A 15,746-nucleotide genomic window follows, 5' to 3' on the forward strand; every position below is an offset into this window, starting at 1 on the left:
GTCAAAGTGCAAGTAGATAAAAAGGTACCACTCTGGCGGGAAGGTAAATGGTGTTTCTGTGCGCTCCTCTGGCTCGCCAGAAGCGGCTTAGTCATGCTGGCCACATGACCCGGAAGCTGTCTGGACAAACGTCGGCTCCCTCTGCCTATAGAGCAAGATGCGCGCCGCAACCCCAGAGTCGTCAGCGACTGGACCTAACAGTCAGGGGTACCTTTACCTTTACCTTTAAACTACAGTGGTACCTCTACTTACGAATAACTCTACTTACGAATGTTTCTACTTACGAATGGAGCTCTGTCCGCCATCTTGGATGCGGTTTAGATAGGATTTTTTCTACTTACGAATTTTTAGATAGGGTTGCTTCTACTTACGAATTTTTTCTCCCAATGCATTCCTATGGGATTCGACTTACAATTTTTTTCGACTTACGAATGTGCGTTCGGAAAACATTAAATTCGTAAGTAGAGGTACCATTGTATCAGGCATCCCCAAACTGCAGCCCTCCAGATGTTTTGGCCTACACTTCCCATGATCCCTAACTAACAGGGCCATTGGTCGGGGAAGATTGGAATTGTAGTCCAAAACATCTGGAGGGCCGAAATTTGGGGGTCCCTGCATTGTATTCATTGAGTGTTTGCATGCACTCAATAAAAGGAATGTTTTGTTCATTCCTGGTCTCTGCTTTGGAGCATGCTGTGATTGGGATGATGGGATTAATCTTGAAAAGGATTGTGGTATACATATGATTAATGTAAATGACTGCAGCTGTAGGATAAGGGGTTCAAAAAGAGATTGAAAACAGCTTCGCAATAACCTCTGCATGCTGAGCAAATGGACAATAAGATGGCGAATGCAATTCGATGTAAACAAGTGTAAGGTAAAGGTAAAGGACTCCTGACCATTAAGGCCAGTCGCGGACGACTCTGGGGTTGCTGCGCTCATCTCGCTTTACTGGCCAAGGGAGCCGGCGTTTGTCCGCAGACAGCTCCCGGGTCAATTGGCCAGCATGACTAAGCTTGCTTCTGGTGAACCAGAGCAGCGCACAGAAACGTCGTTTACCTTCCCACCGGAGCGGAACTTATTTATCTACTTGCACTTTGACGTGCTTTCGAACTGCTAGGTTGGCAAGAGCAGGGATCGAACAACAGGAGCTCACGCTGTTGTGGGGATTCGAACCGCCGACCTTCTGATTGGCAAGCCCTAGGCTCTGTGGTTTAACCCACAGCACCACAAGTGTAAATGTAGGTGTAAAAAAAAACCCTCCATATCACATAATAACGCTCATGTGGCCTGAACTGACCAGGCAGTGACTGACCAGGAAAGAAACCTTGGAATCATAGTGAATAATTCAATGAAGATGTTGACCCAGGGTGTGGCAGCTATCAAAAAGTTTAATTCCATGCTAGGAATCATTAGGAAAGGGACTGAAAATCGTAATGCCGTTATCTAAATCTGTGGTACGACCACTGTGTAGTGCCGGTTTGCCTCACCTCAAAGGATGTTGTAGAGTTGGAAAACATTCAGAAAAGGGCAACCAAAATTATTGGGTTGGTTTGTGTGGGGCAACTCCATGGTGCAGAAAGGTTACAACATTTAGGACTTTTTAATTTACAGAAAAGGCAAGTAAGAGAAGTTCATAAAATCATGCATGGCAAGGGAAAAAGTGGACAGAGATCAGTTTTTCCTCCCTCAACACTAGAACTCGTGTACATAGAACTCATTTTCATAGGAGGACCACCAATTTGGATGGCTTTAAAAGAGGATTAGACAAATGAATTGAGCATAAGTCTCATGGCTACTAGCCATGGTGGCCATCCTCTGCCTCCACAGCTGGAGGCTGTCTGCTTCTGAATAGCAGCTATTGGAATCCACAGGAGGGGTGTGTGTGTGTGAATGTGCTGAGGTCCTGCTTGTATCTTCCTGGACCAGATAAGCTGTTGGCCTGATCCAGCAGGATCATGTTAAGTTCTCTTGTAGAGTTTGCCAAGAGTGGATGCCACCCCCCAAAAAAAACGCTAGCCAAAAAAGGCTAGCTACCCCTTACCTAACAAAGTATCCAGTTGAATTCCCCTGTGCCATACTTAAAATGCTTATTTGTGGATCTAGGAAATGGGAAAGTCTTACCCTCTGATTTCTGGGTAAACATGCTTACAGTCAATCTAAACAGTTCCCTACTAAAACAGTAAGGAAGTTCCATAGGAATAACAACATGCAAAACTGTGGAACAGTTGACAAAATACAGTGCTTCCAGGATGTCCTCTCATATGGTTGGCAAAGAATCATAATAAAGTCCTGCATTACAACATTTGTGGTGTTCATGTACAGACCTAGATACTTGGGTGGGTGGGGAATGCTGAAAGAACAAAAAGTTTTTTAAAATGTGAAATGAAGCTAAAGTATGCAGGCAAGCATGTATTTCCCCCTTCAACTACTTCTTTTATGTCTTCCTTTGAAAAAACAAACAAACATATTAATCTATTCTTGAGCTTTGGGCATAAAATGCTGTTGTATCCAACTGACTTCATATGGTCTACATGTAATGCACCCAGCAAGGCAGATCAGTTACTCCAGGCTGATGAACCAAATGGAGGGGAAACTGCATCACCGCATATGAACGCTTGCAGAAACGTTTCTCAGACTTTCACAGTGGATCTCAGGGACATGGTCAAATCATTGAGTGCATTGAACTTACTACACTGGAAAAAGAGAAGCAGAAGCATTAAATTTAAACGTCGTTACTTGCATTCTAATTTATAGGAAAAGGAGATTGAACAATATGCTGGATGTAAGCGGTCTAACACCAGTAGAGTTTTCTGCAATGCAATGGAGGTAATGTTGCTTTTAAAAAAACAAAAACAAAACACACACACCTGTAGTTTCTGTAGAGCAAGCACAATAGGAAAGGATGTCACAATTCTGAGACATCGTTGACCTTTTTTTGGAAACATCTACCCCTCCCCCCCAAAAAAAAGTCTTCAGGCTTTTTTTGGATTTTTACAACATTTTGCTTAAGAAATTGCCCTACATCCAGGTTTTTCTGGGCATTTTGCCGATTCGGTGAAAATCTGCCCAGACACCATTCTGATAGTCCGTTTCCTGGATGTGTTGGTGAAACTGCCAAGAGAGCACCTTATGCTGAGCTTCACACCCGAGAAGGTGTGTAGGGAAGTGGTGTGGGATGGTGCCAAAGGGAATCCTGACAGTGCCCAACAAAATGATAGTTGCGAATGAATACTTGTACAAACATTTCTCACAGAGTTTCAGAACTGACCACAGTAATGTGCACAAGCCATTGACTGGTTATACAACAGTGGGTTTATGTACACTGGAAAGAGAAATGCAGAAACATCTGAATTAACATGCTTGTTCCCTTTGTTCTAATTTTTTATAGGTGAATACAACTGGACTAGAAGTGTTCTGCAATTCAGATTTGGTAATGTTGATTTTTCTGGAGTTAGTATATACTGTATCCTTAGTTTCTGTGGATCAAACACAAGCAGGGAAAGATACCATAACTATGCAAGACACCATAACTTCCTTGCTTCCCTTTTCCCTGCCTGTGACCTGCTCAGGGTATCAGCAGGATGAGTGTGTGTTGTCCTTCCAGACTTGGTTATACTTGGCCTGAAACTGATGTGCTTTAAGTAGAGCATGGACAAGCATGACCAAGGCATGACCAGCCTGGTCAAATGGCTTGAGCTTTTATAAAGGCATGATAAAGCATTTTTACAACTCATGGGGGCATTTTGACGTTTATCTTTCTATTTGCATTTTATATTGTTTCACAGGCAGTAAATAGTACTAGGGTTTGGAAGGAAGGAAGCACCCCTAGAAATATTGTAATATTTGAATTTATTCATAAATATAGGGTAGCATTCAAGTGTAAGCCCTATTTAGACTAGACCCATTTAAAGTAACAAACATGGAAAGCTTAGTGTCATTCATTCCATTGAGTCTACTTTGCATAAAACTTAGTTGATTACAACCCTATATATACTCTCCGTCTGTCATAAAGTATCAGAGCTGCGTACGATATATATATACAGTATGTCTATACTAAAATAGAAAAACCATTATGAACAGAACCTTAAATTAGCCCAAGCCATTGTGAAAAGTGGTACCTGGATAGCGCCCGCTGGCCTTAGAGCTGCACAGGAATACCCAATATAAAAGAAACAGTCCCATGCAAAGTTTAACTTTTTTTTTATGTCAGAGCAGTTATTGGAGGCACCAGCATTAAATGGAGAAGACCTAGCAAAGTGTCAGTGTCACTTGAAAGTAGTGTAAAGGAGAGACTGGGAATTAAACTCCACACTGAAGTAAAAATGGGGCGTAGGGATCAACATATTGAATATTTTATTCAATTTTGAGAGCCAAGAGCCTGAAGGATCAGTATGTAAGAAAGTTGTATCAAGCCTAATAGCACTCCAACTCATTAACTTTTTTTGTTCTTGTTTACAGAAGATAGACATTCATACTCTGGCATGCCATCTTCAAACAATGCCCAAGAGATGTAACTTCAGTAAAAGTGTAAAGAATAACATGAAGGAGGTTTCAGAAATGACATTGGAAATGCTTGAGGTATGCCTGCAGGAGAACTTTGTTTTCGCAGCTTCTTTCCTTTCAGCTACTTTTACTTGCCCCTCACACCTGTGCACCCTTCTTTACTTCTGGAAGATTTGACACTGAATTTGCTGATTCAATAACATATCCATCATTTTCCTAGTGTTGTTACTTGCATAGCACTTAACTGCTTTTCCCCCTAGCTGATTTATCAAAACAGCTTGTACAGGGGTCAGCAAACTTTTTCAGCAGGGGCTGGTCCACTGTCTCTCAGACCTTTTGGGGGGCCAGACTATATATTTTTTTGGGGGGGGGGAATGAACAAATTCCTACGACCCACAAATAACCCAGAGATGCATTTTAAATAAAAGCACACATTCTACTCATGTAAAAACATGCTGATTCTTGGACTGTCCGTGGGCTGGATTTAGAAAGTGATTGGGCCGGATCCGGCCCCCAGGCCTTAGTTTGCCTACACATGACCTTTTACAACTTTTTTTGTTTTGTAGTGGCTTAAAATGTAGCTAGTATATTCTTAAGCCTACCAATTTCAAAATGTTTTGTGTACAGACTTGACATATTGTCAATCAAAAAAAATGATCTATATATACTTTAACAGCCAATTCTTTTTTAAAAAAATATAGGACTGTAACAACAACACTGGCAAAACACAACAAAGAAACAACCCATGTCCAAATGTAAGATATATCAGAAATCTCTGTCGTCAATGTTTGATAAAGGACATAACTTCTCAGTTTAAGTCATGTTGGGGTCAGCTGAAGTCACGTTGGACTTAAGTGGAATAGGATGAAGTATTTGAAAGCTTGTTACAATTAAGTGAAGCTTTATGAACTACACAATGCTCTGGTTTTTCAGAGCACACCTGGTTTTCTACAAAAATACCTGTACTTTTAAGCACTGCAACTATCTCCTCTTTGCTTATGCAAATCTTCTGCACCAAGTCCCTGAGAAGGACTGCTGTTCTTTTGTTCTTGGGAAGAGGGGGCACAGAGGCAAAAGTTGGAAGTTTGTAGTCAAGGCACTCTGTGTTTCAAGGAAACTTTCAACACCAGTGGAAGCAGAGAACTGACCGATGGACTGGAGAACTGCAATCTGTACTTCATCAGTCATTAAAACCTGTACGTGCCCTTTAAAATATATTATTTAAACCGACAACTGTTTTAAACTTACAACTGAAACAATGAAGCACTTTAAAAATTACAAAGGAACTTAGAAAATTATGCGTTTTTAATACATTGTGTTGTTGTTGTTGTTGTTGTTGTTGTTGTTTTTAAAAAGTCATTACGAGGGATTTCTTAAGTTACTAATACTGTACTTAATAAATTTCAAAACTACTTTAGGACCAAAGGCAAGCTTGGAAGGGAAAAAGGATGAATGAAAAGTATGATTTCTTGGTTTGGGGGTTTGGTGGCGCTGTGGTTAAACCACTGAGCCTAGGGCTTGCTGATCAGAAGGTCGGCGGTTCGAATCCCTGTGACGGGGTGAGCTCCCGTTGCTTGGTCCCAGCTCCTGCCAACCTAGCAGTTCGAAAGCACGTCAAAATGCAAGTAGATAAATAGGAACCGCTACAGCGGGAAGGTAAACGGCGTTTCCATGTGCTGCTCTGGTTTGCCAGAAGCGGCTTTGTCATGCTGGCCACATGACCTGGAAGCTATACGCCGGCTCCCTCAGCCAATAATGCGAGATGAGCGCGCAACCCCAGAGTCGGTCACGACTGGACCTAATGGTCAGGGGTCCCTTTACCTTTACCTTTAGTAAGGAAGAATAGGTAGCTTCTAGGAGGTAAACTGTGAATATGAGGAAAGTACTGCTGCTTTGTTTTGTGGAGGTTGGAAAGGTACTTGCAGGAATACTCAGGAATTGCTGAAATTTGGGATTGACTTCTTGGGTACCAGCCATTTAATGCAACAAACAGCCATTTAACTTAAAATATTTGGATTTTCTTTTAAAAAAATTATTGGCATTTTACAGCTAGAATGTTTAAATTTGACAAATGCTTTTTATAAAAAAAAATTCCTTCAGTAGCACCTTAAAGACCAACTAAGTTTTTATTTTGGTATGAGCTTTCGTGTGCATGCACACCTCTTCAGAACTTTTTATATTTCTCTTTTTATATTTTTTTTAGTGCTTCTTATATTTGTCGTGTATAAAATTGCAGAGTTATGAACTATTTTTAGTATTAAAAGTATCTATATTGCCGTCTCCTATATTGTATCTCTATTGCTGTCTAATGATATTTGTAGTGCATTCTAGCATTAACTGTGGGAGAAAATAGTCTTGAGGGAAAGATACCTGCCTGGAAGCAGACAGTTGTTAACTCTTCTTTAAAGAACAACAACCGTAAAGCCAAAAAAATGTAACCATGATCTCATTCTCAGGGATTAAGCTAAATAATTTTGGGATGCAAACAAAACACTACTATAACATGTATAGTTAATAGCTATAAATGCAGTGCTTTTTTTCAAGAAAAAGGAAGTGCCAGAACTCAACATAAATGCTTCCCTCATCCTCTTAGAGGGCAATAGTGCGCACCTGAGAGATGCTGGAACTGAATTTCAGTGAGCTCTCACTGAAAAAAAAGCCCCGTATAAATGTCTTAGTACATAACATCCTGTTTCTAGGAAGATGTTTGATATCTGTTAAAAGTTACGTATTCTTCTTGTAGTCAAGTTGAGCCCAAGGGTGGCCTCCCTATATTCCTCCCTCTGCGATGGCCAGCACTTGTTTACCTGCCTCTCTGCTGGCTCTTCTGTATATCATCATGGTAGAGGTAGTTCCTTGGTTGCCCAGCCAGCCTCCTTTTGTGCCCCGTGATGTACCTTTGTGCTGCTGCAATGAGAAACGGAAGATCCACCAGGAAGGCAGCCAGGTGTCCCAACCTATGTCACTAGATTGTCTTACTCCTGTAGTTGGGTTGTCTGACTTTCTGCAGCAATCCTACAGAACGGATGCACCTAGAAAGAGGGCCAACGGTACTCTAGCTATGCTGTGGTTGGGTAATGTCTCCCCACTGGCTCTTCCCCCCCCTCTTCACAGCACTGAGGAGGAACAACTGAGGGTTGCAGTCCATAGGTGTGTTTTAGCCTACCTGTGCATCAGACCTGAATTATCCTGTTTCATGCTTACCGTTATTCTTATTTCCCACCTGCTCAAGCCAGTAAGGCACACTAGTCCAGCTCTCCATTGTAACATTGTACAAGCACTGAAATAGGGGAGTAGACTTCTGTGGTGTCAGGGTTGTTGTGGCTACTCTTGAGTAACGACCCTCCACCTCTGGTTGTCTTTCAGATGTTTTTATTTGTGCATATTATTTAGTGTGGGGTGCTTAAGGTTCCATGTCTGCTCATTCCCAATCAGATTCCTGCACCGCTCTTAGATCAACACAAGAGCCTGGGAACTGTGAAGTGCCTCCCCCTTCTCCGACGCCTCAATTCCAGTGTTGGGGGGAATGGCCTGCTGACCGACTGACTGCCGTCCCCTCTTTCCCTCTCCCCCTCTTCCTGCCCATGGAGTAAGGGCTCTTTGATGCTGCTCGAGGGCCGGCACTCCCTTTCCGTTTCCTGGCTCTTGTCATATGACCCTTCGCTCAAGTTCGTCCTGATGAGGGGAGGCTGTTCTCTGTAAGCCTTCCCCCTTACATGTGGATTTTATTATTATTATTCAAGAAAGTGCATGGAGGTCTTTTGAGCACAAGGAAAGTGTTAGCAGCAGTTTCTTAAACACAGCAAATATACATAGTAGAGGAGTATTAACTCACCTGTGTTCTTTCCAGTGCGTTTCCAGGTGCAATGCAAATGGTTTTTTTTTTACCTGGGTAGAGGACTGCCATATAAGCCTTTCCAAAATCTAAGGTTGGGTTCAGAGTCATTCTCTGGATTCCCCCAATTTCTGATCCTGGGCTTGCACGGCCCACTTTTAGTGGGGGACACCCCCCCCAACCTACTGAAAATGTACATGCTGACTATACAAAAAAAAATCTTCAAGGTTTTTAATGGCAATCAGTGGTGGCTGTTTGGTTTGTTCTTAATTGTAACTGATCTTTGACTGCTTTCCTCATTGATGCTGCTGCTTTAAATTGTGTGTATAGCTTTTATATTGAGTTGGATGGATTTTTGATGTAAACAATTTTGTATATTTAATAAAACATAAATATTTTAAATAACAAAACATTGGGGGTTTGACTTGCATATAAGCTTAACCTGCAGGGACCCAGTTAATAGCACACTATATACTTTAATAATTTCTATTGCACACGAATACCCAGTAAACTTTCTCAGCTTGCTTGATCGGGAAAGGATGAACCCTTTCAATAGTGTGACAAGCCCAAAGACCACTATGTTGGCCCCATCAGGATTCAGTGTCAAGTAGCTTGCCCACATCTAGTTCACATCCCCCAGGTATTGAGAAAGATTTCGGGATTTGACAGCTTATGTAATAACTTAGCAGCAAGGGTGCTGCCAGAGAAACAAAACAAAGGAACCTACTATGCAAGATTAAGAATAATAATAATACAATATGTATGCAACAATTGCTTTATTGTTAACAAAGGACTGGATAACATACAGCAAGCATGTACAGATTGCTTTCGCAATGATTTGAATAAACCTTTAGGAAAATCCAAAACACAAGTCAGAGCAAAGAATAAAAGGTCACATAACTAGAAATTAGATGACAGTTACAAAAGAGAGAGGATACAATATATTAAAAGATCAGGCAGATGCAGTAAGAAATCCGTATTGTTAAGTAGGTGTAATAACGCATCTGTGGAAACACATGAAAGCATTTATGTTACATAAATATTTGAGATCTTTGGTGAATGAGGATGCATATGAAGTCTCACCCAAAACAAAGCAAAATCCACACAAGACTCTCAAAAGGGTCCATTGTAGATCATTCAGAAATTTCCCAACATACCCGTCATCTCTTTCACAAAATACAAAAAATGAAGTGGAATACCAAAGATCGATCACTAGATTTCCACCACTAAGTACAATACAAATTAGCTTTTCTGATGCTAATCTCTGATCTCTGTGCTGCTCTGCCATTAGGGCAATGCAAGGTATACATTTTCAAATGTGTAGTCAACTGTGGCTAAAAGTAACCTGAAGCAACCCTGAGTGAATTCTTAAATATATTGAGCTCATATCAGTATCATTATTTACATGAGATATAAATCTGTGGGATAACGTTCATGTATTTAAAAGTAAGATTTCAAGCATATAAACAAGATGTGTAATATAACTTCTATGAGATTTTCTAGTAAATGAAAAGGCAAAAGGAATGTTTTGAAAAACTATTGTTTTCCTTAGTATTCTGAGGATTGGGAGAGGGGGAGACCCTTTCAAATGGAAACAAAATGTTACTGCATGTTTAAAGTGATTCTTTTATAGATTCACCACCACCATTTAAAGACAGAGAACTCTTATGAAATGATGCAATGTCATCGATTGGTTCAGAAATGTGATTCTCTATTAACGTCAATAACATTTTCATTATAAGTGGTTAGGTTTGTTGATGCCTTTTTGATTTCTATCATACGGACGAGCTCATCACACAGAACAATCACTCTCTAAGATTTTATAAGGGTGCCTTCAAGTACTAAATCAACACACATAATTATTTCTGGTTTAGGTTGATCGTGCCCGTTATAGTGATTTCATCAGGAAGCAATATGATGTATTGGGCCCAGTTTTTTTATTTAATGAAAAACTTTAAACTTTAAAAGTGCAACTTCCTAAAATATTGAATTTACCCCCGCCATTAAAAATGTAAGTATTTATAATCAAAGATATATATATCTGGAAGGAACACCTAAGAAAAGAGGGAGAATAATGTGAGCTATGTATGCATAATAGTGACGCCTCAATGAAGTTTTCGACATCTTCTCCAGTACTGCTTCAGTTCCCCCACTTTCAGCCACTGTAGCACATCAACTAAGCATTATATAATGGCTGAATACTAGCCAATTGTATAGAACTGAAAATTGGGTCACAGAACAAGGTTTTGGATACTGCACTTAAAATTGTACTTTTCATTTCTGAGCAACTTAAGACCCACAAATAACAATCCTACATCAATGAATTTGTTAACTCTAATAATAAGGGACCTTCAATTTACCACCAGCAAGCATCCTAGAAAGTTGAAGCAGGAAGAGTAGCTTGATCAACCAGTTGCCATTAGTCACATCATTTGAAAAGATGAAAGAAAGGTTAGATTAATGTCAGGTCAAATCCTACAATGTGCCCAGCTGACAGGTTAAATTGTTTTTTTATAAGATGTGACCACGGCTTAGAAATAGCTGTAGGAACCAAAAAGGTCAAAATGCTTTTAAGAAAGGCAGAAATGAGGGCTCTTCTCCATAGGAAAAACAATTTCTGTGAAAATGTATGCTATTACTAAGACAAACAACAATACTGATATAGGTTAAGGGCTCCAGTGGATCAATGTACTCCCCGTGAAGCCGGTTTATTTTGATTTGGCTGCAGAAGGTACCAAAAACCCCTAAGCAAAAGATACTGCAAAGAAGAAGAAAAAGCATTATTTAGGTACCGTGTTCCGGAACTCATTTGTTCTACTAATTATTACTATAATTATTATAATTATTATTATATAACAAGTGGTTCTTTTTCTATTGTATATTGCCATCATTGCAATAGCCACAAAACTCTATAAAGTGGGCATAATAATTTAGACCATACTGGACAAACATTAAAACTATGTTTATGATTTTACTTGTTTTTACAAAATAAAGAGCAGGGCTTTACAAATAATGGGAAAGGAGAGAGGTGTAGGAGAAGCTTGAGAAAGGATGAGATTCAAAGTACCACTTATATATCTTCCATTCATTATAGGGAGGTTTGCAGGAAAAGCTGCCATTGGCAATTGATTCCATAGATATATGAAGGTGAACTATTTTGCAAAGCTAATAATTATATTTAAAGAAAGGAATGTGAAAATTGTCTGGGGAAAATCTGGTACCACACACAAGCATCTGTACAATGGACATTATAACATGTTTTGAAAGCAGATTAAGAAGGAAATGCCAATCAGGTAGAAGAATATCATAAACGAGATCAGTAAATCTGAACCTTTTTTTGTTTGTTAGTAAGGTTTATGAGACCCTACTCATCAATAGATTCCCTTATTGGACGAACTTATTCAGGGCTAACACTATTATGGGTGAATAACGAGAACCATGTAAGTATATACAGTAATACATAGCAAGATTACAAAAAACAAAACACCCCTCCTATTTCTTGAGTTAATTCACTCCATTAAAGGTATTTCCAACAGTGTCTCAAGAATACCTTCTTGAATGGCACAGTTTCAGGTACCTATCAATTATATACAGTATATTTATATCTATATAAATTATTCTGCAACCAAAAAGAATTGCTCTCAGAAAATTACTACGGTGTTTTAGCACAAGTTCAGATGAGAAAGTAAGTACAGCGCAGAATTCCATGCAGCCATAGCGAACAGAGGGGATCTCTTTTATCCTGCTTTACAGAAGGTGTTCACAAAGCCATTCTTCGAACTCCACATTCACAGCAGAATTTTGCAGATTCCACCGGGTATTTGGCGCCGCATTCGTAGCAGAATTTTGGTAACTGTGAATTTCCCTCATTGCTTTTTGAACTTGCTCCATTGACAGAAGATGAGCAGTCTCCACTGTCATATCCAGTTCTTCATCAACCATTGAACATTCAAAATGGAGAACATTACAGAGATTAGATAAATGTTAATGGTTTATGCGTGACTTGCAAAGCATTCATTCTGACCTTTCCCTTACAATAGTTTTCCAGTAACGTACTATCATTCCAAAAGCATGGCCTTCTTACTACAAAATAAAATAAAACCCCACAATACTTCCTTGCTGGATTATATAACTCAAGCTCCATGCTAGCACTTGAGAACCTTAGGCGAATGGAATAAACTGAAGGAATCAAATTAAGAGGCCCTCGGGTCAAATCTAAGGGCCCAATGGAACATGAAATAGAAGTTCCTTGATCAGGATATTCTACACTTCTTGCACTGCTAACTGGAAACCTCATCAGGCTCCCTTGGAAGATCAGGAGGTGATATTCAGTATGCCTTACATGATCTTTCAGCTGATATAAAGCCATTACTAGCTGCCCTAATCTGCCCTTCTATAGAAAGGAAAGGTTACACCATCTCTTCCCAGAATAACAGTCCTGATTTTTAAACCAATCCTATGGGGAAAGATATGGAAGGGTCTGGATTGTGTCATATTTAGAAGGACACAAGTAAGCTCAAATTCTGTGGACACTGGAGTAGGGCAGAGCATAAAAGTCCAAGGTGTTATATATAAAGCAGAGGCAGGTGCTAGCAGTTAACCTCTGAGTCTCTTACTTGGATAGAGATCTTAAAATATAATAATTATTGCATTTGTTAATACCCTGCCTTTCCCCCAGAACCAGGACTCAAGGTGGCTTACAGGAACATGAATAAAACACAGAAATGTAAAAACATAAAAGGTAGCTTAAAATTTAATTAAACTATAATAGAATAAAAACAATATAAAAAAGAAAACTATTAACATGCAGATAGTAAAAAATAAAAAAGCACAGAACTATTAAAATCCTTTCCCTTAAAAAACAGTCAGTTCCCAAAAGCCTGTTGGAATAAGGTCTTCATTTGCCGGCCGAAGAACAACAAGGAGGGAGCTAGTCTAGCCTCTCTAGGAAGGGAGTGCCAAAGTCTGGGAGCAGCCACTGAGAAGGCCCTCTCATGTCCACACCAAACGTGCCTGTGATTCTTTTAAGTATTCCATTCCAAGGAATGGAATTCCTTCAGTATTTATTCGTGATGTTATCCCCTTCTCCCAATCAAGTGCCTAGGCTGGGTTGTTGTTGTTTTTTAAGTGTGATTGTAACACCCCCGCAAAATGACATTAATCCTCAGATATATGAAAGCCATAAATACTTCCAGAAAGGCAAAAATCATTAATTACCTGTTTGAGTAGTTTTCAGTACTATAAGATTTTCTTTTGTTCGCCATCATACCTATGCCAGCATTCCGTGCCACATTAGTAGGTGCAACTGTCCTTGATTTCATGGACCCTCTGAAAGATAACAGTAATTCAGTCAATTAGGCAGAATTTAGAAGCAAACAAAAGCTTAGGGTTCGATTCAGTGTCAACACACAATAAGCTGCTGTGCACACACAGGTCTCTCTGTATGTAGCAGGGCTGCCAGTGGGGACTGGTGCTTGGGGTGTGAAGGGGGGCATTAGGGTTCACTGACCATGCTAAACAACAAATCAGCTCTGACAACAAGTTTCACTGGGATCAACTGCAGTAGGACATTCCCTCCTGAAGGTGTGCTGTCATTTAGAACTGTCACTGGTGTCATCACGATGTCAGGTGGTCGACAGGTGGCTGGCCCCACCCACCTGTCAAAATGGCACCCTGGGTGGAGAGGTTGGGATCTGGCCTGCCAGCTGGGAGTAGTTTTCCACCTTTGATATGCAAACGTTTGCCATGTTAAATTATTTGGCTCTGATCCCAAATTCTAGAGGTGCTTAGATGTGCCCATGAAATTCAATTTCTGCAGGCTTCCCCATTAACTTCAGTGGGGAAGAGGCAGTTCCAAGCATTCATGTTCAAAGCAGTTTACTACCAACAGAGGTGAACAGAGAAGCTCTTGCACATTTGGGCTCCAGTGGGCAGGTGATTGCAGCTGCTTGTCTGGTTCCGTTTTCTGGTTAGATAATTAACCACAAACTAGACTCTCACATACGCTGAAGTCCCTCATAGGTATTTATTTAAACCAATTCCAGGTTCAGTAGCTTGACGTACTGTCCAAAGATAAACATCTCTACTTTAGATTTGGTTCTTCCCCTTTAAACATGAAGAGACTTAAAAACAACAAAGGAGAAACAGGGAAAACAAAGCTCAACTAAATGAGAGGGCAGAAGGTAAGCAGCCCCAAGCAAACATTATACAGTACTAAATTCAAAATACACCAGAGCCACATACATATTCTGCATAGCATTCTTTTAACTGTCACATTTATTTTCAAATATAAGCCCTAAACCCTCTTGCTGCTAATAGTTTATCTGCTTTTCATGCAGAGATCAAATACTGCCACCTAGAGTACAAGAGAAAAATATGCAGTTGTTTGGGGCCGTTAGCCCAAATTAGGAATGACTATCAAGAGCTTCCTGCTGATGTTCCTCCATTGCTTCTACCACACAAACTTTCAGTAATCGCAATATACAGAATATGTTGATTGATACAGCACCTGAGAATCTGTGTGAGACGAACTGATTTTCAACCTAGCGATTTTCAACAAAATATTATTGTGCTGCACTGGTTTTCACCGTATTTATAAAATTCACTGTTTTACATAGCAACCACCACAAAGGACAAAGTATTCAAATGTGTTTACTAAATACTATGCGTACAGCGTTAAATGTGTACTTACCCTGTTTGGGGGATTGTCCTTGTTGAGTTTTTATGAGCTGGAGACAAACTTTGGATTTTACTTCCCGCTGGCACACTTGAAGGCAGAATTTTATTTGCAGGTGTACCTTTTTAAATAAACACGGAAACATCAGTTCTGTGCCTAGCAGCTTTACATTATTCTTACTTCACAGCATGAAACTGAATTGAGGAGATGCCAGAGCTGACAAATGGGATTGCAGCTGCAGTACTGCTGGCTGGGTGGGTGTTATCCTCCTCCCCATGCCACCTCCTCCAAAGTACAGTCGTACCTTGGAAGTTGAATGGAATCCGCTCCGGTAGTCCATTCGACTTCCAAAACATTTGGAAACCAAAGTGCAGCTTCTGATTGGCTGCAGGAAGCTCCCGCAGCCAATCAGAATCTGCAGAAGCCCCGTCAGACGTTCGGCTTCCAAAAATAGTCCGCAAACCGGAACAGTCACTTCCGGGTTTGCGACGTTCAGGAGCCAAAATGTTCGAGAACCAAGCTGTTCGACTTCCAAGGTACGACTGTATGCATTAGTCCCAGTGAAGTACCTTAATTGTGAGTCTCCCCAACCTTCCCCTGCTGTGAGTAAACAGCAACTTCAGGATGGGCAGATTTTGACCGAGAAAGCAACAAAGCATTCGCGAATTGAGGCAGAGAGAATCGAAGTCCAGAGTCAATCACTATAAAGAGCACCGAAGTGACCCTGTA

The 15,746-nt window shown here is 40.3% G+C and overlaps 1 protein-coding gene across 1 annotated transcript in view; it reads right to left on the reverse strand.

Annotated features, from left to right (window-relative positions):
• Positions 1-9,100: 9,100 nt before the first annotated feature.
• ZC2HC1A (zinc finger C2HC-type containing 1A) overlaps positions 9,101-15,746 on the reverse strand; it is a 30,469-nt gene continuing 23,823 nt past the window's right edge. Inside the window, exons 7-9 of the mRNA XM_035124926.2 lie at positions 15,033-15,138; positions 13,559-13,669; positions 9,101-12,270 (exon numbers count right to left, since the gene is read on the reverse strand). Of these exons, the coding sequence (XP_034980817.2) occupies positions 12,102-12,270; positions 13,559-13,669; positions 15,033-15,138 (386 nt within the window). The 3' untranslated portion in view covers positions 9,101-12,101. The remainder of the gene's footprint in view (positions 12,271-13,558; positions 13,670-15,032; positions 15,139-15,746) is intronic.

This window comes from Zootoca vivipara, chromosome 8, assembly GCF_963506605.1.
Source record: "Zootoca vivipara chromosome 8, rZooViv1.1, whole genome shotgun sequence".
Lineage (NCBI taxonomy): Eukaryota > Metazoa > Chordata > Lepidosauria > Squamata > Lacertidae > Zootoca > Zootoca vivipara.